We start from the raw sequence: 24,431 nt of genomic DNA on the forward strand, positions 1-24,431 counted from the left end.
TGGACAATGCATTTGTTTTCTTCAGACACGTGGCAGAATACTACTGATGTAGCCACAAGTTAATACTTCTACAAATTGTGCTGCTGTGGTTCTGCCATAAACAGTAGAGATTTAAGAATGAAGAGTGAGGGAGTATATATAAGTAAGTACATTACTTTAAAAAATCTTTATAAAGAGAATTCTATATTCCTACTAGTACTTATCTAAGTACTAGATGATTTAAATATATTATCTGTTTCTCCTTACAAAAAAAAAAGGAAAAAGGCCAGGGAAGGAACCCCTGCAATCCCAAACTGACCAAATTAAGTGGCTTTTTCCTTTCGTGACTCTTAGACTTTTTGTCATTTAGTGGCCCACCATAGAAAATCCAATGCCAGTTACGGAAAATAGATTCCATAATTTCATTAGCAAGCATAGCAGCCACTTTGTAACTTCTTAAGATATTTATTTATGGTCTTTTTGCTTCCAGTCTTGTTTTCTTCCATCCTTATTCTCATTTGCTACCAGTTATTATTCCAGAACATAAAATATGTTCATGTCTCTCTGCTTTAAAATATTTTAATAGTTACCAGTTGCCACCAGGATAAAAGAAAAATAACAATAATATTAGGCATTATTCATTGAGCTTCTTCCCCTTTCTCACTGCACTGCCTAGCCATGTTGAATTACTTGCAATTATCTGAATATACTGTGGTTTCTCACCTTCTCCAGGCCTTCACATATATGATTTTTTCCCCCTGGAATGTGATTTCTCCATTCCCTGCCCCCCTTCTTTATGTGGCCAACCCAACTCATCCTTCAAAATGTTTATTCCTATGTCCTTTCTCAAGGAAGCCTGTTCTGACATTCTTCCTCTCCTGCCTGGCCCAGTACCTGCCTCCTGCTGGATCAAGTGTCTTTCTTAAATGTTTACAGAGCATCCTATGCAAACCTAAATCATAGCTGCCATTGCAATTTGGAATTAAACTTATCACTTGCTTATCATTTCTTTAGGCCAGTAGTTGTCAACTTGTGGCAAAATCATCCAGGGTACACTTGGCAATGTCTGGAGACATTTTTGGTTGTTATAGTCAGTTTGTTACTGCTGTCATCTAGTGAGTAGAGGCCGGGGATATTGCTCAGCATCCTAGGATCCTACAATGCATAGGACATGCCCCCACAACAAAGAGTGATCTAGCCTAAAAAGTCAGTAGTGCTGAGGTTGAGAAATTCTACTCTTGACTGAGTTTCTTGAGTACCCTTTTTACTCTTGACTATCTTTTTACTCCTGTTTTCAGCATACCCTTTCATAAAATCTGTCACTTCAGAAGGTATTCAATAAATGTTTGAATGAATCAGTGAATGGTTAGTAGGAAACTGCAAATCAAGTATATGAATTTATAAGTATGTGAATTACCAAAGGATTTTCCACTTCGTTTCCTAGAAAGTAAATGTACCTCAAGTATTTACAATATTTCAATTTAAATAAAATACTTTCAGTATTTCTCTCCGTTAAAGCAAAACATGCATTTAATTTTTAGTAGTGGAACCCATTTTTGTATCTTGCTCATTAGAGGCTGATAATATTTGCTTCTTCCACATTAATTTTGGAAAAGTCAAGGCTTATGTTTTCCAAATTACATATAGTTCTTGTGTTGTGAACTGCTTATAGTCTTACTTGCATATTTATGGATAATATTTTTGTATATATTCTAAGAATTATTTGTTATTGCCCATTAAGATTTTGGCTACAGGAGTTGTAGAGCGTCCTGATTTTTTCCCCCCTAAAATGACTAAAAAAGAAGATCATAATTTTATGCACTGTTAAAAAGAAATAAAAAAGAATGAGCTGCTGATACATGCCATAACATAGGTGAACCTTGTAAAGATTATGCTACGTGAAAGAAACCAGTCAAAAAGATCACATATTGTATGATTGTATATATATGAAATGCCCACAATACGTATATCCATAAAAACAGAATGTGGATTAGTGGTTGGCATTGGTGGGGGTGGGACAGAAGAGGGATGGGAGGATGACTCTTAATGGATAATGGGGTTTCTTTTTTGGGGTAATGGAAATATTCTAAGATTGACTGTGGTATGGTTGTACAACTCTGAGTATATTAAAACCACTAAATTGTACATCTCAAATGGGGAAATTTTATAGACCATTTAATAAAAAATGAATAATTTGAAAGATTCACCTTCCAGATTGTCTTATCAGTATAGTTTATTGTCTTAGGTTGAAAGAGTAATGTAAAAAGGTGACCTTTTAACTAAAAGTGTAATTTTTTTTTTTGTTTTGGTTTGAAGCAGAAATGTAATTGTGCTTTTGCTCAGCTTTATTCCCTTAATTCATATAACCTATTTTTAAATATTATCCTTTGAGTTGATTCTTGATCACATGAATGCATAATTTAAAAAACGTACCTTCAGCTACAGGACAACACTGCAGTACATCTATCTTAAGCGATAGTGCACCTTGTGGTAACTGTTATTTTATGTGTTGCAGGGAAGGAGACTGGTGGGAAGCAAGATCAATTGCTACAGGAAAGAATGGCTATATCCCTAGCAATTATGTAGCCCCTGCAGATTCCATTCAGGCAGAAGAGTATGGCACTACTTCATATTTTATTAATTGTTTTGATTTTTAAAATGTTTTAATGCACATTCTTCTTAGCCACAACTTTACACACACACAATTACATATCAGTCTTAATACAGCTAATGTAACATATTAATAGGAAATGTTACTTAAAAATTAATAATTAATGCCATAGTACTTGCTTAGAGTAGGATTATAAATGAATCTGCATTAATACTGTATTATTATGCCTTTATCTTTTCACTTAAAAATTATATTAACCTTTTTTGTATTCTGAGCATTCTCTCCAAAAATTTACCTTAGTTTGTAGTATTATATCAGTGTTAATTTATTGACTTAGGTGCTTGCTCCTATGTAGGAGAGAATCCTTGTCTTTTAGAAAGTATGCCCTGAAGGATTTAGGGTAATGATTCAGCATGTTTGCCACTTACTCTCAATAAGTTCAGGGGGGCGGGAAATGCACACACAGGGAAAGAGAAATATGCAAGGCATAATGTTAAATTTGGGAAGCCTGCTAGAGGATATCTGGGAGTCCTGTGTCCTACTTTTAAAAAGTTCACCTTCAGTGACATCACTTTTAGGTCAAACCAAGTTTATCTTGCATCCATCAATGCTACTTCATTTTTATATCACAACACTTAACACAGTAGGTGTTGCACATAGTAGGTATTCTGCCAGTGTTTGTTTGCTTTTATTAATGATATGTAACTTGTCTCCATAACTGTCCTGCTTTGGCAGTTGTTTTGTTCTTTTGTCTTTTTCTCCACTATTCTGAAATCATTCATGGCAGAGACTGTAATGTCTACACTAATTTAGCGTTCCTAATTTCGATATGGTTTACTTGCACGTTACTGAATACAGATGATCACATTATTACCAGAGAACTACTTTTATTTTTCCTACTATGGTCTTAGTATTTCCATCTGTCACTGATTGAAAGGCTCTGTCTGCCATTATGGTCTTTCCTTCTCCATTTACTGTTTCTGTGACTCAGATGGTAAATAGTCAATACATGGAAATACAATGACAGAGTATATTCTGACAGTAATATTTGTAATAGTCCTATCTAATAATAAATGTTTTTTTATTGTATTTTACTATATTTTCAAGCTACGTTCTGTAGCTGTTTTTTGTCATCCACCCTATCTTATTCCATTCTTATTAATACTTATATATAATTTTTCTTACCCTTAACACCTTTCTAACTCAGAACACTATTTTTTTCCAGATGGTATTTTGGCAAAATGGGGAGAAAAGATGCTGAAAGATTACTTCTGAATCCTGGGAATCAACGAGGTATTTTCTTAGTAAGAGAAAGTGAAACTACTAAAGGTATGAATATTGTTATGTTGATATAAGTATAAAAATCCTCTTAGGCTGTATTTGAGAAAGATATAGCAAAAGGTTTCATTTTTTCCTGCTCCACCAGGTGCTTATTCCCTTTCTATTCGTGATTGGGATGAAGTAAGGGGTGACAATGTGAAACACTACAAAATTAGGAAACTTGACAATGGTGGATACTATATCACAACTAGAGCACAATTTGATACTCTGCAGAAATTGGTTAAACACTACACAGGTATGTAATATTTCAAAGGTGAAAATTATTTCTTCATGTTGTATTTTATGAGAACAGAATCCATATCTTCATGTCCTTAAGGTTTAGCATGTTCCTTTACACATAATATGTGTTCACTGGATGTCTTTTGTTTTCTAATTTTAAAATGAGGAACAGATAATACTTATTACCTGAATTGGGTTCTTGGATGATGTGCTAATATCAGATTATCATCATTTGAGTCTTTATATTTTACTGGTATAGTGTTTACATTGGAGTTCCATTGCATGACAGCTAAATACGAAGATAAGATTTTGACAATAAAAAGGCAAAAACAAATATTTTATTTAGGGACACTTATTAAGAAGGTAGAGCAGCCCTGGCCGCTGTGGCTCAGTTGGTGGAGTGTTGTCTCATGCACAGAGAGGTCGCTGGTTCGATTCCTGGTCAGAGCACATGCCTGGGTTGTGGGCTCCGTCCCCAGTAGAGGGGGCATTGGGGAGGCAGTTGATGGATCCATCTTTTCTATTCCTCTCCCTAAAACCAATAAGATCATATTTTTTTTAAAAAAAAAGAAGGTAAGCTAAAAACTTAAAATAAAAAGTGGTATCAGATATCCTTTTAGTTTACTTTTTTTACATGAGATGGACTACATAAGACTTCCTGAAAGTATAAACACAGTGGGATTTATTTATTAAATAAAATAAATCTAGTGAAGATGCATTTTTCTTTTCCTGAAAAATTAACCTATATCATTCTTCAGTTTTTCAAGGACCTTTGAAAAGTATTTAATATTAATCTATCTCAAAAATTTTTATTGTCAATTTGGTACTTGAATGCATCTGAAAGTCTTTAAATGATTAATGCTAGGGGAGGGGAAGTTCCTATGGCAATTTCTTCTTCAGTAACAGTTAGCTGCAAACTGAGTTTATCAAGTCATCCTCCAATGTTGACATTGGTCAAACATGTTGCCAAACAGTGGCATCAGTTGTAATTGCAATTGTTAGCATGTCGGTTTGCATGGTTACTTGTTGAGAATGGGAGAGAGCATGTCTTATTTACAATAAGAAAGATTGCATAAGCAGGATTCACAAGTCAAGCCATTATGAATTTGGGACTCCCTGTTTTTGTGTCTCCCTTATTTAAAAATTATTTTCCTAAAAGTTTTCCCTTGATTCTTTTTTTTTTTTTAAAAAATATATTTTATTGATATTTCTACAGAGAGGAAGGGAGAAGGATAGAAAGCCAGAAACATCGATGAGAGAGAAACATCGATCAGCTGCCTCCTGCACACCCCCCACTGGGGATGCGCCCGCAGCCAAGGCACATGCCCCTGACCGGAATCGAACCCGGGACCCTTCAGTCCGCAGGCCGACACTGTATCCACTGAGCCAAACCGGTTTCGGCTTTCCCTTGATTCTTAATGTGTTTTTTATATTAGTGGTTTTTAGAAATAACAGTTAATGGTAGCATTCTTTTTGGAAAGAAATAAAGCAGAGTAGTCAAAAGTAGAACTTTGGAGGCAGCCAGACCCTGGGTTTGAATCCTATCTCCATCATTTACTAATTGGGTGACCTTGAGAGTATTGATGAATTTTCCAAGACTCATTTATATGAGATATCTGTAAGTTGCTGAGTTAGCACAATAGCTGGGACATAAGTATTCAATACATAACTTTTTAAATGTAATTAATGAAATGTTTCATTTCTTGTGTGTTGTGCTTTTTATATACAATTCCTTTTTTGTGTTTTTATTTAAAAAACTGATAGAACATTATATTTTTTGTTTTCTATAATTTCAACTTTTTAAAACATTGATACACTACATGTAACTTATTTTTTGTAAGTAATTCATTTTACAGTATAGTTTATTCATTTATCTAGAACATGCTGATGGCTTATGCCATAAGTTAACAACTGTATGTCCAACTGTGAAACCCCAGACTCAAGGTCTAGCAAAAGATGCTTGGGAAATCCCTCGAGAATCTTTGCGACTAGAAGTTAAACTAGGACAAGGATGTTTTGGTGAAGTATGGATGGGTAAGAAGCCTGAACTTTGGTGTGTGTTTTTTGTAATTGTTTTGCCATAGAGAAAAATGCCACAATTTATGATAAGATACGTTGAAATATTTTAAGTCACTGTTGCTCATTGAAGTTTGCTTAGAATTTCTTTCAGATATAGATCAAAATAGTAAAAGTGTTATTTCTCTAGGAACATGGAATGGAACCACAAAAGTAGCAATCAAAACACTAAAACCAGGTACAATGATGCCAGAAGCTTTTCTTCAAGAGGCTCAAATAATGAAAAAATTAAGACATGATAAACTTGTTCCACTATATGCTGTTGTTTCTGAAGAGCCAATTTATATTGTCACTGAATTTATGTCAAAAGGTATGTGTATATAAGTCTCTTATTATCCATGTTAATACATTTTTTAGAAACAAGTCTTTAATTTTTGATGCATACAAATTTTTTTTTAAATGTATTTTATTGATTTTTTACAGAGAGGAAGGAAGAGGGATAGAGAGTTAGAAACATCGATGAGAGAGAAACATCGATCAGCTGCCTCTTGCACACCTCCTGTTGGGGATGTGCCCGCAACCAAGTTACGTGCCCTTGACCGGAATCAAACCTGGGACCTTTCAGTCCGCAGGCTGACCCTCTATCCACTGAGCCAAACCGGTTTTGGCACAAATTTTTATTGTATAGTGTTTTCTAATTTGAGATTTTTAGGTAGACATTTGAAAAGAAAAAAAATCTGACATTTTGTTATTCCAAAGGATAGTACAAAGTTTAAAAGGAAAATAAGCAGGCTGAATTTATTTTCAAAGTAAATAGTCCTTAATTTAATGTGACCAAAGGAAATGGAATAGCTAGGAAAGTGAAAAAGAAAGTATTAGTAAAAATTGAATTAAAATAATTCAATCAGAAAGATATATCTTTGATACTAAAAGAAATTAATTTTATTTCATTTTCATATAAGCATAATCTTCATACTCGGGCATCTAGAAACATTCTTTTTTCACTACTGTCAGCTGAAATGTCTCCATTTTCCCAAACACCAAGGTGGGATCTTTAGTTCCAAGGTTGGTTAGGGCCAGGATTAAAAACAAGGGAAAGTTGTTGCTCTTCCCTCCTTTTCCCTTTGCCTAATGTGCTTTAGAAGAAAAGCCAGTCATAAAATATGCTGATAGACTCCCTTTTTACCTTCTTGAATTTTATCTACATTTTTTAACTCTTTAATGAATCACTCATTCATATTAACACTGATTATTATGTCATCCCTCTCCAGTAGTCCATCTTGACCAACAATGTAGTTCCATCTAGTGGTGACAGGGTCAACTACAAGCTACACATTTGCTATAGGAAATGTTTCCCCCTAAAAGGGATAGAAGAAACAAAAGGTTAAAATAACTGACATCGCCTACTAATTGATAGCCAAAACATACCTAAAACCCCAAAGCACATGGCACTTTTTGGAAGGAAGCTCTCCTGCAAACCACTGCCAAATATCCCATTTCAGAGTGCATTAGATGAACTAGAAAGGGAAAAAAAGAGACAACAAAGAGGAGGGTTTAAATCAAGATATTGATAGTTTAAGAATATTGGTAAAGCTAATGGCCCATTAGCTTTGTATATTGATTTCAAGAATTATTTTATTGGGGGAAGCATGTTAGAAGTCTTGTCAGGTTGCTGGGTTAGGATTATTTCTAGATGGGAGATTTAAAATGTAAGGTCACAAATATCCCTTCTATTTTTTAAAATTCTGTAATTCCCCATCTTACAGTTGGCCCTCTATAATCCATCCAAACACATTGCCTCAAGTGCTTTCACATAAATTCACTTTTCTGGCCAGAAGGGTCTTCTTGTTGCTTCTTGTTTCCATGAGTTTGTTCATGTTATTTCGTTCACTTGGAATTTGGTTTCCTTATCTCTTGACCAGTCCATCAACTGTACTTCCTTCAGACTGTACTTAAGTTGGGTTTAGGAGCCTTCCACTAATAGTCCAATGTGCCATGATCATTATACCCTCTGCATTCTTTTCAATCAAACTACTCTAGAAGTTATTAACAACCAGAATGTATTGAATGCTTCTAATATATAAGGCACTCTATTTATTATACGGTAGATTAAATTTGGAGAGAAAAAACCTAGACTTCTGAAGAGTTAATTTTTCAGCATAAAAGTAAGTAACAGTTTACTATAAAAAACTGAAGCTACAGGCCAATGCATAATAAATTTCAGTAAGTACAATAGAAATTGAGAAAGAGATTACACAGGCTGGAATAAATTGAGAAAAATTAGTAGAAAAGACAAGTCCTGACTTACCCTTTATGGTTATGAAGGATATGGATGTGTAAAGGGCATAGCTAAGAGATTGAGGAAATGAGAAATAGCTAGTGAAAAGTACAGAAATAGTAGAAGAAACTAGTTGGAAATAAGCCTAGAGAGGGGTATATGAGACAAGCTTAATTGCTTTCAGTTGATTTCACTATTATTTATTGAGTACTTACTGTCAGAGTTGTGAATGAGCTTTCGGGGCCATGAACTTTTTCTGAAGTTATTATGTGTCAATTTTTGCATAACTTACGTATGTTTTCTGCAAAGAGTTCATAGTTTTCATCAGATTCTCAAAATAACTTATGGGGCAGAAAAAGTTATGGACCACTAATAAGATCCAAAGCATTCTATGATAAATGTATGTAAGAAACATTTTAAGGGGATTGGGTATTTTTGTGATTGGTTAAAGATCAGAGAAAAAGAATTGTCACAATGATACAAATTCCAATCCCAGATTTCTATGCTCTGCAGCTTTTGCATGAAATATTTTAGCACTTATCTATTGTTACACTGAATGATGTCCTACTTAGTGTACTGATCAAAGAACTATCTTCTGCCTTCTTTCTATACACTTGGTTCTGACTCTTTCCTTTTGCAGCCTCATTCTCATCTTTGGGCTCTGTGTTCTTGCATAGGAAGGACTGTTTTCAGTTTCCTGAATCTACTGTGCTGTTTTATGCATTACAGACTTGTTATTCCCTCTTGGAATTCCCTGTTTGCCCCCATTCTTCCTTTAAGATGCATCTTCTCTGTGAAGCCTTTTCTAACTTGTCTGTAGAATTAACTACCTACTGTAGTAGTTACAATAACTTGTATAACTCCTACTGTACAATATTTATTTGTTTGCATATATTTTATAGATCTATATACTATACTTTCATACTAGATCAATATCTTTCCAAGGGCAGAGACCATGACTTACTTATCTTTATATCCTCTATGCCAGCCGTGGGCAAACTATGGCCCGCGGGCTGGATCCGGCCCGTTCGGCTGTTCTATCTGGCCCGCGGAGCCGAAAGAGCGGAGGGTTCTCTTGCTCTTCCCTCCGCTCCTTTACTTTGAATTTATATTAGTTCACACAAACACTCCATCCATGCTTTTGTTCCGGCCCTCCGGTCCAGTTTAAGAACCCATTGTGGCCCTCGAGTCAAAAAGTTTGCCCACCCCTGCTCTATACCCTTTTGCAGTGCCTCACATGTAGTAGGCCCTTGCTAAATAATTTGAATGGGCAGATAAATGGGCAAACACAGTAACATGTTCCCCTTAGTAAGTAGACAGACCAGAAGAAATATAGATATTCTTTGACTTTGATACTTTATACATGAGACTAAGACATGATTTTTCTTCTTTTATAATCATGTCACATAGAAAGGGCTTTCTTTGTCTTGTTTTATTTTACTTTCCTTTTGAAATACTTTTAAACTTATAGAAAAGTTGCAGAAATAATACAAAGAATTCCTGTATATATTTCAGCCAGATTTGTCAATTGTTAACTAGATATATCATCAATATATAAAATAAAGGGTTTTCCTCTGAACTATTTGAGAATACATTGCAGACATTATGTTTCCTTTATTTCTAAATATGTCAATGTTTTTCTCCTACAGACAAGAACATTGTCTTATATAACTACAGTATAATGATAAAGTTCAGGAACTATAACATGGATACAATTCTATTATCTAATACTAGCCTATTTTAAGATTTTACCAGTCATCCAAGTGATATCCTTAATTACAGCAATTTTTCCCTGATCCATTGTCTAATCCATAGTCACCAATTTCTTTTAGTTGTAATTTTTCTTTGGTTTTTAATCTGGAGAGTACCTCATCCTGTCTTTCATAACATTGTTATTTTTTAAGAGAATGGTACCACTTACCTAGTAAGAGTAACATGCTAATTGACTGTACCTTTGCGACGCCCACTGGCCAATCAGGAGTGATTATGCAAATTACCCCAACAAAGATGGTGGGTTAATTTGCATACTCAGGCGCCAAGTGGCTGGGGGCAGAGAGGGTCGCTTGCGTCGTCGCCATAGTGACGACACAGGTGTTCCGCACCATCCCGGTGGCTCTGGCCAGAGCAAAGGCGGTGCTAGCAGCCAGGGGAAGGAAGGCCCATGCTTGCACAAATCTTCATGCATCGGGCTTCTAGTCTATATCCTATCCAATAAAAGAGTGATATGCAAATTAACCATCACTCTGCTACACCCACAAGCCATGCCCACAAGCCAATCAGGAGCAAATATGCAAATAAACCCAACCAAGATGGCTACAGCCACAGAGAGCAGGAGGAAGGCTTGGGTTTCCCCGGCAATGGAGGAAGCCAAGCTTTCCACCTGCCCTTGCCGGCCTAGGCCTCCACTCAAGGCTACAAAGTTTCAATGATAGAAGATACATAAACCCAAACAGAAATGGCGGCAGCCACAGAGCTGGAAAGAGCAGGAGGCTAGGGTTGCCCCCGGTGATGGAGGAAGCCAAGCTTTCAGCACACCCTGGCTGGCCCAGGCCTCTGCTTAAGGCTACAAAGTTTCAATTATAGAAGATACATAAATCCCCCAAAAAATGGCTGCCGCCATGGAGCAAGCAGAAGGCTTGGCTCCGCTCCAGGCTACAAAGTTTCAATTGTAGAAGATAAATAAACCCCAGATACCAGGGCCTCCACTTGGGTCGCCAGGGGGCGTGGCCGGCCTGCACACCACCACAGGCCCCTCGCCCAGGCCGCCTCACGCCCCAAGGGAATTCCCACCCTGATCCGGGACACCCTTCAGGGCAAACCAGCCGGCCCCCACCCGTGCACCAGGCCTCTATCCTATCTAATAAAAGAGTAATATGCAGATTGACCATCACTCCAACACACAAGATGGCTGCCCCCATGTGGACACAAGATGGCCAGCAACGGAGGGCAGTTGGGAGGGACCAGGCCTGCAAGGGAGGGCAGTTGGGGGCGATCAAGCCTGCAGGGGAGGGCAGTTAGGGGCAAACAGGCTGGCAGGGGAGTGGTTAGGGGGTGATCAGGCTGGCAGGCAGAAGCGGTTAGGGGCAATCAGGAAGGCAGGCAGGCAGGCAGGCGAGCAGTTGGGAGCCAGCAGTCCTGGATTGCTTCAATCGAGGGGTCCCAGATTGAAGAGGGTGCAGGCTGGGCTGAGGGACACCCCCCCTCCCCCGTGCACGAATTTCGTGCACCAGGCCTCTAGTCTATATATATAAAATAGAGAAATTGCTAATTAATCGGGACGCCGTAACGGGTCTACCGGACAGGAGGAGGTTGCATGCGCAGCGTTGGGGGCGGGGCGGCGGGGTCTCCATGGCACTTGCACTGGGGGAGGGCCTGATCAGTAGCGGCCACGGCTGCTTCAAGGGCCGGAGAGGGAGGCAGGGCCGGAACGGCAGCAGCCGCAGCTGCTGCGGGGCCTGGGGAGCGAGGCAGGGCCTAAATGGCGACTCAAGAATAGGCGCCGCCACGCAATTTTGAATCGCACGCTGGACTCCTAGTTTTATAAAATGTGTCTTAATTTAGGTCTATCTGATTTTCTCCTGATTAAATTGAGGTACATGGTATATTTGAAACCAGTAATAGAGGAATAGCAGCTAGACTTTTCATTTCTAGCCTTTCTCTCTGCTGTTACTCATAATACTTTGCTGTTCTGTATCTTCTGCTGAAATTGAGAGAAGTTAGTTGGACTAACACTTCCACATCAACTGAGCCACCTAGATTTAGTTTTAAGTACCCCAAGATATTCCCAGTTGTTTTGAGTTCTTAGTTCTGACTGACTTAAAAATATCTAAGTATCTATACTACTTTTTGAATCAAAATTGGAACTGTTGATCTTGATCAAAGCAAGGAAGGAATGCCTATAATCTGGTGAGATTATCTCATTTTTCTTTTTTCTTATGTTATCAAGAAAATTATGTAAAATTTCAGTTTAGGGCCTCTAGAGTCTTAAAGATAGATATTCAGAAATTCCAAGCTACAAAAAATATTAAAGAATGAAAAGCTGAAGTTTTTTTTTATTGTGATGTGATTTATTTGCTTATTTTCCATGAATATCTTTCTGTCTCTTACAGGGAGCTTATTAGATTTTCTGAAGGAGGGAGATGGAAAATATTTGAAGCTCCCACAATTGGTTGATATGGCTGCTCAGGTACTTGTATATTATACCTGTATCATCCATTTGAATCGAAAGTGTGCATTAAACATGTAAAATAATTTTAATAGAATGCTATTGTTTGTATAATGAAATCATGAAATATAAGAGCTGGAAGAGATATTAGAGATAATCCAGTCTTATCTCCTTGTTATAGATAATGTAATTACAGACAATGTTGTATCTGAAGACCAGAGCTATTTAAAATTCAGGTAGTATTAGTATTGGAACCAAATATGTAACTACCATAACACTTCTGTCCTGAATCATATGGCCTTTCAGAAACATAATCATCTACAAATATAAAATCTATATAGTATATATTTTTAAGCCTCACCCAAGGATGTGTTTTTGTTTGTTTGTTTTTAATGATTTTAGAGAAACGGGGAGAAAGAAACATCGTTTTGAGAGAGAAACATCTATCAGTTGCCTCCCATACATGCCCCAACCAGGGATTGAACACACAACCTGGGTATGTGCCCCGACCAGGAGTCGAACACACAACCTTTTGGTGTAAGGGATGATGCTCCAACCAAATGAGCCACTTGGCCAGGGCTATATGTATTTATATTTTAACAGATAAATTTTTAGACAGTGAATGATGGCTGTTCCTAAGGAAATAGTATTTTTGGAAATCTCAAGTATCTGATGAAGTTTAGAGAAACTTTATACTAAGAAACTGTGTCTTAATTTAGCATATGCCACACCTAGTCCACACCTCTGAGTTCAAGGCTCTTGGACATTCTACAGTAGAGGTTGGCAAACTGTTTTTGTAAAGGACCAGATAAATGTTTTAGGCTTTATGGGCCACATACATCTCTGTTGTTTCTCCTTCCCTTCCTCCTTCTCTTTCCCTCCTTTCCTCCCCACCTCCCAATCTCCTTCCCTATCTTCCTTCTTCTCAATTATAGTGTTTTCTATTTTTTCTATTACCTGCAAGATTATGCCCTGTTATCTTCTTTCTAGATATATGACTTTTCAGTGATTTAACTTAATACTAACCAAAATTGATTTATCCCTCCTTTCCTTTGTATCATGTGTCTTTTTATTTTTCTCTTTCCAAGATTGCTGATGGTATGGCATATATTGAAAGAATGAACTATATTCACCGAGATCTTCGGGCTGCTAATATTCTTGTAGGAGAAAATCTTGTGTGCAAAATAGCAGATTTTGGTTTAGCAAGGTTAATTGAAGACAATGAATATACAGCAAGACAAGGTAAAATTATCATTATTTTGTTTGTTAATCCTCACCTAAGGATTTTTTTTTCATTGATTTATTTTAGAGAGAGTGGAAGGGGGAGGGAAGGGAGAAAGCGAGAAACATTGATGTGAGAAAGACACGTTGATTGGTTGCCTCCCACACGATACCTGATCAGGGCTGGGAATTGAACCTGCAACGCAGGTCTAGCTGCTATTCCTTTGACAGGAATTGAGCCTGAGACTCTTCAGTCCGTGGGCTGACGCTCTAACCACTTAGCTACTTGCCAGGGCAGTTGCCCCTTTCTAATGAAACCTTTTGTGACTGTGCTAGTGAAAATTGATCTACTGTTTGAACATCTAAATTATTTTGTAACACTATATACATACATATATACATACATACATATATACATACATATATATATATATATATATATATATATATATATATATATATATATATATATAAATAACCTGAAGTATGTAAAATACCTATTGTCACCCTATCCTATATAATAAAGAGGTAATTTGCAAATTGAGGGCAGTTAGGGGCAACCAGGCCTGCAGGAGAGGGCAGTTGGAGGGGGACCAGGCCTGCAGGGGAGGGCAGTTGGGGGCAATCGAGCCGGCAGAGGAGCAGTTAGGCATTGATCAGGCTGGCAGGGGAGTAGTTAGGGGGTGATCAGGCTGGCAGGCAGAAGTGGTTAGGGGCAATCAGGCAAGCAGGCAGGCGAGCGAGCGGTTGGGAGCCAGCAGTCCTGGATTGTGAGAGCGATCCCAGATTGGAGAGGGTGCAGGCTGAGCTGAGGGACACACCCCGCCCCCTACCCCCCCCCCCCACATGCACGAATTTCGTGCACCGGGCCTCTAGTCTATATATATAAAAAGAGGTAATGTGCAAATTAGGCCAGGACGCCGTAACGGTCATGACCAGCTCAGGAGGAGGGGCCTGGCATGGGCCCAGAGCCTGAGAGAACAACACGCAGGGGGACCAGCCCCCAGCCCCAGCCCTGCGGCTGCGTTGCTGGGCTGCTGGAGCTAGAGCGTAGACACAAACACGCAGGGGGGTCGGGTTCGATTCTGATCAAGGGCATGTACCTAGGTTGCAGGCTCCTCCCTGGCTGGGGCCCAGGTCAGGGCTTATGCAAGAGGCAACCAATCGAAGTGTGCCTCTCACATTGATGTTTCTCTCTGTCTTTCCCTCTCCCACGCTCTCTAAAAATCAATGGGAAAATATCCTCAGGTGAGGATAAAAAAAAAAAAAAGAAAGAAATGTCATATCCTATGAAAGAGACATCTTGAAAATGCCTAAAGAAAGTTGTCATGTTTTCATGGTGAAGGGACTGGAGTCCGTGTTGATGAACACACCTTGGCAGCTGTGGCGGCCGGCAATGGAAGCAGCAGCGGGGTGATGGGGGTGATGCCTTCCCCTGATCAGCCCGGTTGCCTCCCACAGAGGGAGGCTAGACTATGGCTTAGGGTGAGCCTAAGCCATCAGTAGGACATCCCCTGAGGGCTCCTGAACTGTGAGAGAGAGCAGACTGGGCTGAGGGACACCCCTCCCCCCCGTGCATGAATTTCATGCACCGGGCCTCTATACATATAAAAGCCTAAGTGACTGGAACGACCGGTTGCTATGACAGGCAGTGACCACCAGGGGACAGACACTCAATGCAGGAGCTGCCGCCTGGTGGTCAGAGCGCTCCCACAGCCAACCTCCCCTGGCTGGCCAACCTCCTGCTGTCCCTCCCCCACCTCGCCCCCCACCGTTCTTCCACCCAGCCTGCAGGCCTTGATTGGCCCTGATTGCCGACCAGTCTAGGGACCCCACCCGTGCATGAATTTCATGGCACTAGTAAGTATATAAGTTACATGAAGGCTATGCTTTTCTCTCCCATGACAATTACCATAAAGTCTTGTGCATAAAAAGCATACAATAAATATATAGACTTTTAAAAATTATAGTACAATAAAATTTTCCAGAGATATTTCATAAAATGAAAAAGAGATTATGGTCAAAAACCAGTAGACATTAGAACCCAACAGAATATGCCTTCTTCAACCAATGATGAGCTATAGCTGTTAGGTGATAGACATACGTAAAAGTTACCAGTCCTAAAATACACGGTTTGTTTTTATTTTTTGTTTGTTTTTCATCTTCACCCAAGGATATGTTTTCATTGATTCCAGATAGAGAGAGAAAAACATCAGTTGGCTGCCTCCCATATGCACCCTGACAGGGGATCGAACCAGAAACCTGGATATGTGCCCTGACTGGGAATTGAACCCATGACCTTCCAGGGTATGGAATGATGCTCCAACCAACTGAGCCACAATGACCAGGGCTATAATACACGTTTCGTTGTTGTTTTTCAAAATTTGTCTTAATTGTTCAAAAGTATTTTTTCCTCTATTGACCCCCTCCACCCCACTCCCACCCTCTCCCTAGGCCTTCCCCACACTATTGTCTGTCCATGGGTTATGCATATCTACTAATAAAAGCCTAGTTGGTCCTCATGCCATCACACCGTGATGCCCTCACACCATCACAAGATGGCTGCATGCACAAGGGGGGCAGGGCCTGGCGGCTGCTCTGCACAACTTCCACTGGGGTTCCCGCAGCCCCGTGCCCACTGCGGAGGCAGGACCCCTGGCTCCAGCCTACCTTTTTGGGGTGATCAATCGCGGGGCTTCCACACCGTGAGAGGGCACAGGTCAGGCTGGGGGACCCCCTTCCCCCGAGTGCATGAATTTCGTGCACTGGGCCTCTAGTATGCATATAAGTTCTTTGGTTTATCTCTTCCCCCATCCTTCCCAACCCCAGTCCCACCCCCGAAATTCATTAGTCTTTTGCATGCTTCAATGTCTCTGGATCTATTTTGTTCATCAGTTTATTTTGTTCATGATTCCACATTTTAAATATTTAAAAAAATGTTTTCCCGTGTATCTTGCACTTTTGAAGAATTTAAAACTGATGGACATATACACTAAAGATAGTGACAGAAAGAAAGTTAGCCCTCTTTATGCCATTATTTACACAAATAGATTTTAAAAACAATTTACTTAAGCAAGATGTCAATACTGTTTTAGGTGCAAAATTTCCAATCAAATGGACAGCTCCTGAGGCTGCACTATATGGTCGATTTACAATAAAGTCTGATGTGTGGTCATTTGGAATTCTACAGACAGAACTGGTAACAAAGGGCAGAGTGCCATATCCAGGTAAGCTTTCATTTTATTAGCTCTTGTTTATCCCATTAGTGGATTAATTGGAGATTATTAGGAGCAGAATGTAAGGGTGAAGGCCTTTTTTTCTTCTCTCATTGTCTCTTTCTCTATTTTTCTCTCCTCTCTTTATTTTGGCATTGGATGGATAGCAACCTATGAGAGTCACAATCCTTGAGATGGATAGCAACCTATGAGAGTCACAATCCTTGAGAGTCACAGTCTTTGACTTCAGCTTTCTCTCTTGGGGTATTTTCCAAAAGGGCTATTTATCTCTACTGTTCTCTCAGATAATAAACATATCTTTAATATTCTGGCTCATCTTGCCCTCCCCAACCCCCCTCTCCCAGCCCCTCTCTTACAAGTTGTGATAACACAGGGTGAGCTGTGGATGAAGATAGGGGGGTTACAAAGGAATACAAGAAAGGAACTGTGTAATAACGTGAAGAAGATTAAACAGGTGATGTTAGATAAAGAAACTGTACAGGAAAGTGACTTGATATAAAGTTACATAGTAAGTGTACTTGGCAAAACCAGGACTAAAACGCTTTCTTCTGAATTTCTATCTGAAAGTTCTTTTAAACACTATCCTACTGCTCACTGTTCCTTATTAGCCCACGTTTGGTAATTAATAACTGTTAATATCAGAACCTCAAAGTACCACCCTAAATTTTCATTAATTAATTGGGATTGGCTTTGAAGGCTTTAGTATTGAAAGTAAAGTTTACTGTGGAATGAAAAAAAACAGATCTTCTGAAACAGTCTAGCATTTTCTAAAGTCTTTTTAATATACTTTAACATTGAAAATTTATTTCTTAAAACAATTTCACTAAGTAAACTTACTATACTTTGAATCAGTTTGTGGCTAGGGGATTTATTTTATTCTCTTCCCCCCCACTTCCCCAGTTTTATTGAGAAATGACTGATATACATCACTATATAAACTTAAGACATACAGCATAATGCTTTGATCTACATATGTATTATGAAATGATTACCACAATAGGTTCATTATATGTTTGTGGTGGTTGGCGTCATTTATTTTTCTGTTTGTTTTTTTTTTAAAATATATTTTTATTGATTTCAGAGAGGAAGGGAGAGATAGAAACATTAATTATGAGAAAGAATCATCTCTTGGCTGCCTCCTGCACACCCCCTACTGGGGATCAAGCCTAAAACCTAGGCATGTGTTCTTTTTTTAAAAAATATATATTTTATTGATTTTTTTTACAGAGAGGAAGGGAGAGGGATAGAGAGATAGAAACATTGATGAGAGAGAAGCATCGATCAGCTGCCTCCTGCACACCCCCTACTGGGGATGTGCCCGCAACCAAGGTACATGCCCTTGACCGGAATCGAACCCGGGACCCTTCAGTCCCCAGGCCAACGCTCTATCCACTGAGCCAAACCGGCTAGGGCTGGGCATGTGTTCTTGATTGGAATGGAACCCAGGACCCTTCAGTCTTCAGGCCAACACTATCCACTGAGCAAAACTGGCCAGAGCTTTTTCTTTTCTAATTTGTCTTTATTGTTGAAAGTATTAGAGATGTCCCTTTCTTTCCCCCATTGACCCTTTCTAGCCCTACCTTTACCACACTATTGTCTGTGTCCATGGATTATGCATATACATCATCATTGGTTGTCTTTTTCTTTTTTTAAAAAAATCTTTATTGTTGAAAGTATTACATAGGTCCTCCTTTCTCTCCTCACCCCCCCCCCCCCATTAACCTCTTCCATCCTGCTTCTGTCCTCTCCTCAACCCCCAGGCCCTCACCATTCCATTGTCTGTGTCCACAGGTTATGCACATATGCATACAAGTTCATTGGTTGATCTCTTCCCACCCACCCTCCCCTGCCTTCCCTGTGAGGTTCAACAGTCTGTTCATGCTTCTAAGGCATCACTGGTTTTTAATGTTTGAATCTTGTGTGTTAGGTATGGTAAACCGTGAAGTTCTGGAACAGGTGGAACGAGGATATAGGATGCCTTGCCCTCAGGGCTGTCCAGAATCTCTACATGATTTAATGAAACTTTGTTGGAAGAAGGACCCTGATGAAAGGCCAACATTTGAATATATCCAGTCCTTCTTGGAGGATTACTTCACTGCTACCGAGCCACAGTACCAACCAGGAGAAAATTTATAATCCAAGTAGCCTATTTTATATGCACAAACCTGCCAGAATGTAAAAAAACTTACGTAGACTTCCTCACATACAGGAATCAAAAGAAGAAAATCTTCTTCACTCCGCATGTTTTTAACGGTAAACTGGAATTCCAGATATGGTTGCACAAAACCATTTTTTTGTGTTCCAAATGTTAAACTCTAAAGTACCAGTGATGAATTTTTCAACTTATTTCAGGGTCCAAAGAAAGTACAGCTAAGATACTGATGACAGTGTGAGTGATAGCATGGTAATGAAAAGCAACAAAGCTACTGTTCATAAGTCACTTCCTTTCTTTTATTCCCCACATTCAGAATTTTTAAGAGAAATTTATCACAGATAAAACGTGGGAGATATGAACAGTTATGCCATAAGATCTAAAAATCAAGGAACTTAATGGGACCAAATGATTCCATTCCATTTTTTAAATGTGCTCACATTCATTATTCTCAAACTTTTTTTGTAAGTTGAAGTTAATATGCAGTTTTAATATATGCCTCCCTTGCATGGAAATGAGCAAGGTTTTTTAGAAGCAAAAAGGAATATAAGCAACATCTAAACCTTGGTTAAGTGTTAGATGACAGCAGTGGGATTTGAAAGTATAGTGCGCCTGTTAAAATTCAGACTTGTGGAACTGGAAAGTAGAACTTTTTCACTTTAAATCATTTTCTGAAAAGCTCAGTTTGGAATAATGAATGTAACTACAAAGTAAGTTAATCTTTTATAAGTTTGCATTGATTTTTTTAAAGGCAATATTTAATTGAAATTGTACTATCCAATCCAAGATATCCAATTTTTAGAATAGCATGAAAAAAATAAATCCCAGAATTTAAATAGGTATTATGAGATATTACTAAGTATGTACTTATGGTGTGATGGGTGCCACAAATGTAAAAATATCACTAGATCAGGGACTTGAATGCACTTTTGCCCTTGTTGCATATAGACTAACAGAAGAATTGTATTTAAAAGAAATATGAGAAAAGAAAAATGTGAAAGTTTTACAGATAGAGGGATGGAATGTTATGTTTAATGTTGATTTATGGAATGACAAAATGGCTTTGCTGGCACTCAAAGCTTCTCATCTATTTTTTGAGATATTAAGAGTTGTAAGATATGACTGTAAGACTAATCTAACCATAAACACTAAATGACTGTTATAGCCTCAAAATAACAAGTTAAGGCTTCCCACTAATTCCAGTGATACAGCTTTTATGCAAAACATTTTTAAAACTCCAGTTTTCAAATTCGTGTTTGAATCTATATTCACTTTTAAAATATACTTAATGGTGATGAATTTTCCCCCTTTTATAATTTAGTTGATTTAAAGTGGAAAACTTATTTAAATAATAGTGGTGAGAAGGGGGGACAGTTTTTGCTCATTTAAAGTACAGAAGCGAAATATACAAAATAAGACTGATTTTTATAACTCAGAAATTCCAAAATAAGAATTTGAATAGCAGCATTATTGGCCTAAGGATCTAGCAAAGGAACTGAATCTGACAAAAGTCTGGTATTTATGTTTTAAAAATACTCTTTTATAGTCACACTCTAAATAAAACAATATAGTAGGTCCCCATATTTTAGGAATATAGTTTTTAACTACCATCACTTACCTGGTCATTAAATTTAACATTCTGTGCCATGGTATCTATGTGGAAATTCAAACCATTTTAAAATGTGACAGATGACCTTCATGCAAGTTGGCAATAGTTCTGGTACTAAAAATTGTGGTGGTTTCTTATGTTTACGTAACCTGCTTAGCATTGAATCCCTCTTCCAAGAGGATCTTCCTGTGAAGACTGCCATCAAGTCACCTTTACTCTTAATGTCTGCAACCTGTGACATCAGATTTTTAAAGGGCTCATGTGAACTATGGTATAATTTTTCTAGCATTTAAAAAAGGGTAATAAAATTATATGTTTATGTACTAATTCTGTTCAGAAAAATAAGCCAGGAAAAGATAATGGTATTCATTTGGTTTTGACTAAATGGAGCTGTTCCTTATAATATCAGTTGTATAGTAAGGAAATAACACTAACTCACTGTGTATTCAGTTTAAATGGTTATGTATTTTTAACTTGCCAAGAAAAATAAACAGCTTTGTACATTTGAAGATTTTTCTCCCAACACCTTTTCACCTTCAATATCTTACTGTGGAACTTAAACCCTTACCCCTCCCCCGCCCCCAGAAAAAAGTTGACAAAAACAACCTTATAGCACAAACACTTTTTAAAATAAATAATGGTAGCCTAAAACTTAATATTTTTATAAAGTATTATAATATTGTTTTGTGGATAATTGAAATAAAAATTCTCATTGAATGTACCCATTTATCTTTTTTTGCCACTATTCATATTTTCTCACCAGATTTTTAAAATTGGTATTTAAAACAAAGTATTTAGAAAAAAACATTTTCAGTTCTATCTCTTGAGCAGAGTTAAATCAATTCTTTATTAAGTTCATTCTATGTGGTTTACTTTCCATTTCAGGGGAATGACATTATTTTTACAAGTTTGGTTTTTTGTTTTTTTTTTAAGTAATATCAGCAACTACAGGTAATGTATTGAACAGAGAAACCTAAGTGATTTGAGTTAAGCTATTCACAGAGAATCTGTGTTGGAGAATATAAAATAGAATAACCACTTTTGATCATAAGGAACTTAATTTTCTAGAAATGAAAAAATACATGAGCCTATTTCTGTGTATTTTAACTTCTATAAGTATAATGAAAATAAAATTATACTAAATTATGAATGGACAATCAAAACCATGTTATTTTCAATGAGGTATTAGTATTACCTTTTACTATATATATCTAAAATTATTGGCTTTGTTTTTCCCTGATGATTTCAGATGAGTAACATTTAGTCAAACATAATTTAGTAAACATATATTAAATATTTTTTACAATATAGTAATAGTGTCTCAGTATTTCCCTATTTTGCGAGTTGTCTTTTAATTTTGCATGTAATATTTTTGACATTTCAGTTGTACATTTGTATGTTGTCAAGCCTCCTTTTTTATGCTTAAAAAGTCCTTTGCATTCCAAGATTAAATATTCATCTCATTAAATTTTATGCTTCTTTATATTTCTCTTTAATTCATTTGGAAGTTATTTGGGTATAAAATGTGACTTAAGGGTCTAGTATGATTCCCTCCCCCATATAATTTTCTCAGCACCACTTATTGGTTAATTCATTCCCATCCATAGTTTTTGGTTCTTTACTTATGCATCTATCTCCACACATCTATTTTGTCCAATTAATTTGCCATTCTTCCAACAACATAACACTTAATTACATATTAATTGTATTAATTTTAATCACTTGATAATGCATTTTAATAATTAAGCAAGTTGCCTTTGATAATTCCTTTTTTAAAAAATCTTGGTATTTCCACAAATTCTTGATGAGTTTAGATTTTTCATATTTCCAAAAATTTCAAGTGAGATTTTGGTTAGGATTTCATCATATTTATAAATTAATTTGGTAAGAATTAACATTTTTCAGATCAGTCTCCTCATCTAATTTATGCAAAACTTCATTTACATCTCTTAGTAAAGATCTCCAATACTTTTCTCTACAGAGTTGGAAGATGAGCCTCATCTCTTGTCTGATGATACTGTTATTGGTGAGGTGCTATCTGTCCCCACCTGTTGCTGGTGGAAATGGAGCTCTTGGGATGCGCAGGAATAAGAATTTCCTAAGGTCCCCATGGGAGGATGAGTTACTGTAGAAAAAGCCATTGCTGAGGTAACATTAAGGGAGCTCCCCTTCAAAGTCCCATCTCCCTCCATCTTGCCATGGAAAATGTCCCATTTTTATCTTCAGCAGAGCTAGAATCAAAGCCATTGCCCAGTGTTTCTGCACCATATTAAGGTCCAATCCAGGCCAGCATCTGGCTAGGTTAGCTGTGTTACCACCTGCAGTCTGTTGCATGTGAGGTCCGCATGGCATGAGCCAAGCAACTGCTTCTAGGGCCACATGGTGGGCTAGCACAGGTCACAGAGCAAGTGAAAAGCAGGAGCACAAGCAGCAAGAGAGAGACTTTGGGGGATTGTACCCCTCCAAGATTTTGTGTGCTTGTGGTGGCTCCACCCCCTCGCCAGTTATCCTTGTTCCCAGGTTAGACTGATAGCAGGCACCTTTGCAACATCATCCCAACTTCACCGTGCATGCATCCATCTTCCTCTTTGTTGGACCCTTTACTCCAGTGATTTGCAGGGAATGGACTGGTAGTTCCCTGGAGAGTATGAAGCTTACAACTTCCTGGTGAAGCTGCCCAGATGACCATGCTTATGCCTGGCCTTCTGTTTGCTGTCTTTCTGTTATTAATATTAATAACGAGCTAGTTACAATGGTAACAATATTGCTATAAGGATTCCATCCCAGTGCTGCTGGAGATGGAGTCCCCACTTGGTTACAAAAGAAACCAACATGCAGAGATGAGGAGTGTGTACCCCAATAAATAGCATTTCCTTAAAATCGGCTCCTCCCCTATTACTGTTCCTCCAGTTTTTGCTTTTTTGTTGTTTAAATGGAATCAAGTTGAGTTTCTGTCACCACAACCGGAGTCCTCATTAACAATCAACTGGTCGATACTGAAGGGAATACTGATGAAAATAAACAGCACGTGCTTTTATCATTGTGCCCCTCCACATCCACACGCTGCTGAAAGGCAGACCTGCACTTGTCTGTGAGTTCCCCTTGCTGTCTGGATTCCTGTTGGCTTTAGCCAGTGAGGAGCCCTAGCAGAAAAACAGAGGAATCTGAACAAGAGATCAAGGTATTTCTCCCGCAGGTATATGGCTTCCTCTCTCACTTGGAGGACTGATAACAGCTCTCATCCCTTATCTGCCTTAGGAACATTTCTACTAACTGGTTACTGCATTAATTCTTGTGGCTTCCTCTCCTGCAGCCTCTTTGTAAATAAATATCTTTGATTTCTCTTAATTGGCTTGTGTCATTGTTTCCAGTTGGGACCCTGATAGATATTTGTCATACTACCTACCAATAGCTGTATCAGTAGAAAATAGGATTCTTAACATCATTACATCAAGGTGACAGTTTATACAGAACAGTAAAATTTTTGGTATAATACATACAATATTGTATTAAATTAAAATTACTATAAGAGCTTATTCACTGTGGAGAGAACAGCAAATTTTAAGAATAGTCAGAACTCCCAATTTCAAAACGAATTTTAAAG

The 24,431-nt window shown here is 38.0% G+C and overlaps 1 protein-coding gene across 3 annotated transcripts in view; it reads left to right on the forward strand.

Annotated features, from left to right (window-relative positions):
* YES1 (YES proto-oncogene 1, Src family tyrosine kinase) overlaps positions 1–21,975 on the forward strand; it is a 58,035-nt gene extending 36,060 nt beyond the window's left edge. For 2 of the 3 annotated variants that reach the window (XM_080685341.1, XM_080685339.1), the window contains exons 4-12: positions 2,495–2,593; positions 3,816–3,919; positions 4,017–4,166; positions 6,029–6,184; positions 6,357–6,536; positions 12,554–12,630; positions 13,698–13,851; positions 16,926–17,057; positions 18,994–21,549. In XM_080685341.1, coding sequence (XP_080541467.1) covers positions 2,495–2,593; positions 3,816–3,919; positions 4,017–4,166; positions 6,029–6,184; positions 6,357–6,536; positions 12,554–12,630; positions 13,698–13,851; positions 16,926–17,057; positions 18,994–19,202 — 1,261 coding nt within the window. In that variant the 3' untranslated portion in view covers positions 19,203–21,549. Of the gene's footprint in view, positions 1–2,494; positions 2,594–3,815; positions 3,920–4,016; positions 4,167–6,028; positions 6,185–6,356; positions 6,537–12,553; positions 12,631–13,697; positions 13,852–16,925; positions 17,058–18,993 lie in introns of all 3 variants that reach the window. The other variant, XM_080685340.1, reaches the window with a different exon arrangement.
* Positions 21,976–24,431: the final 2,456 nt, after the last annotated feature.

The sequence above is a fragment of the Plecotus auritus genome, assembly GCF_963455305.1.
Source record: "Plecotus auritus genome assembly, chromosome: 8".
Taxonomy (NCBI): domain Eukaryota; kingdom Metazoa; phylum Chordata; class Mammalia; order Chiroptera; family Vespertilionidae; genus Plecotus; species Plecotus auritus.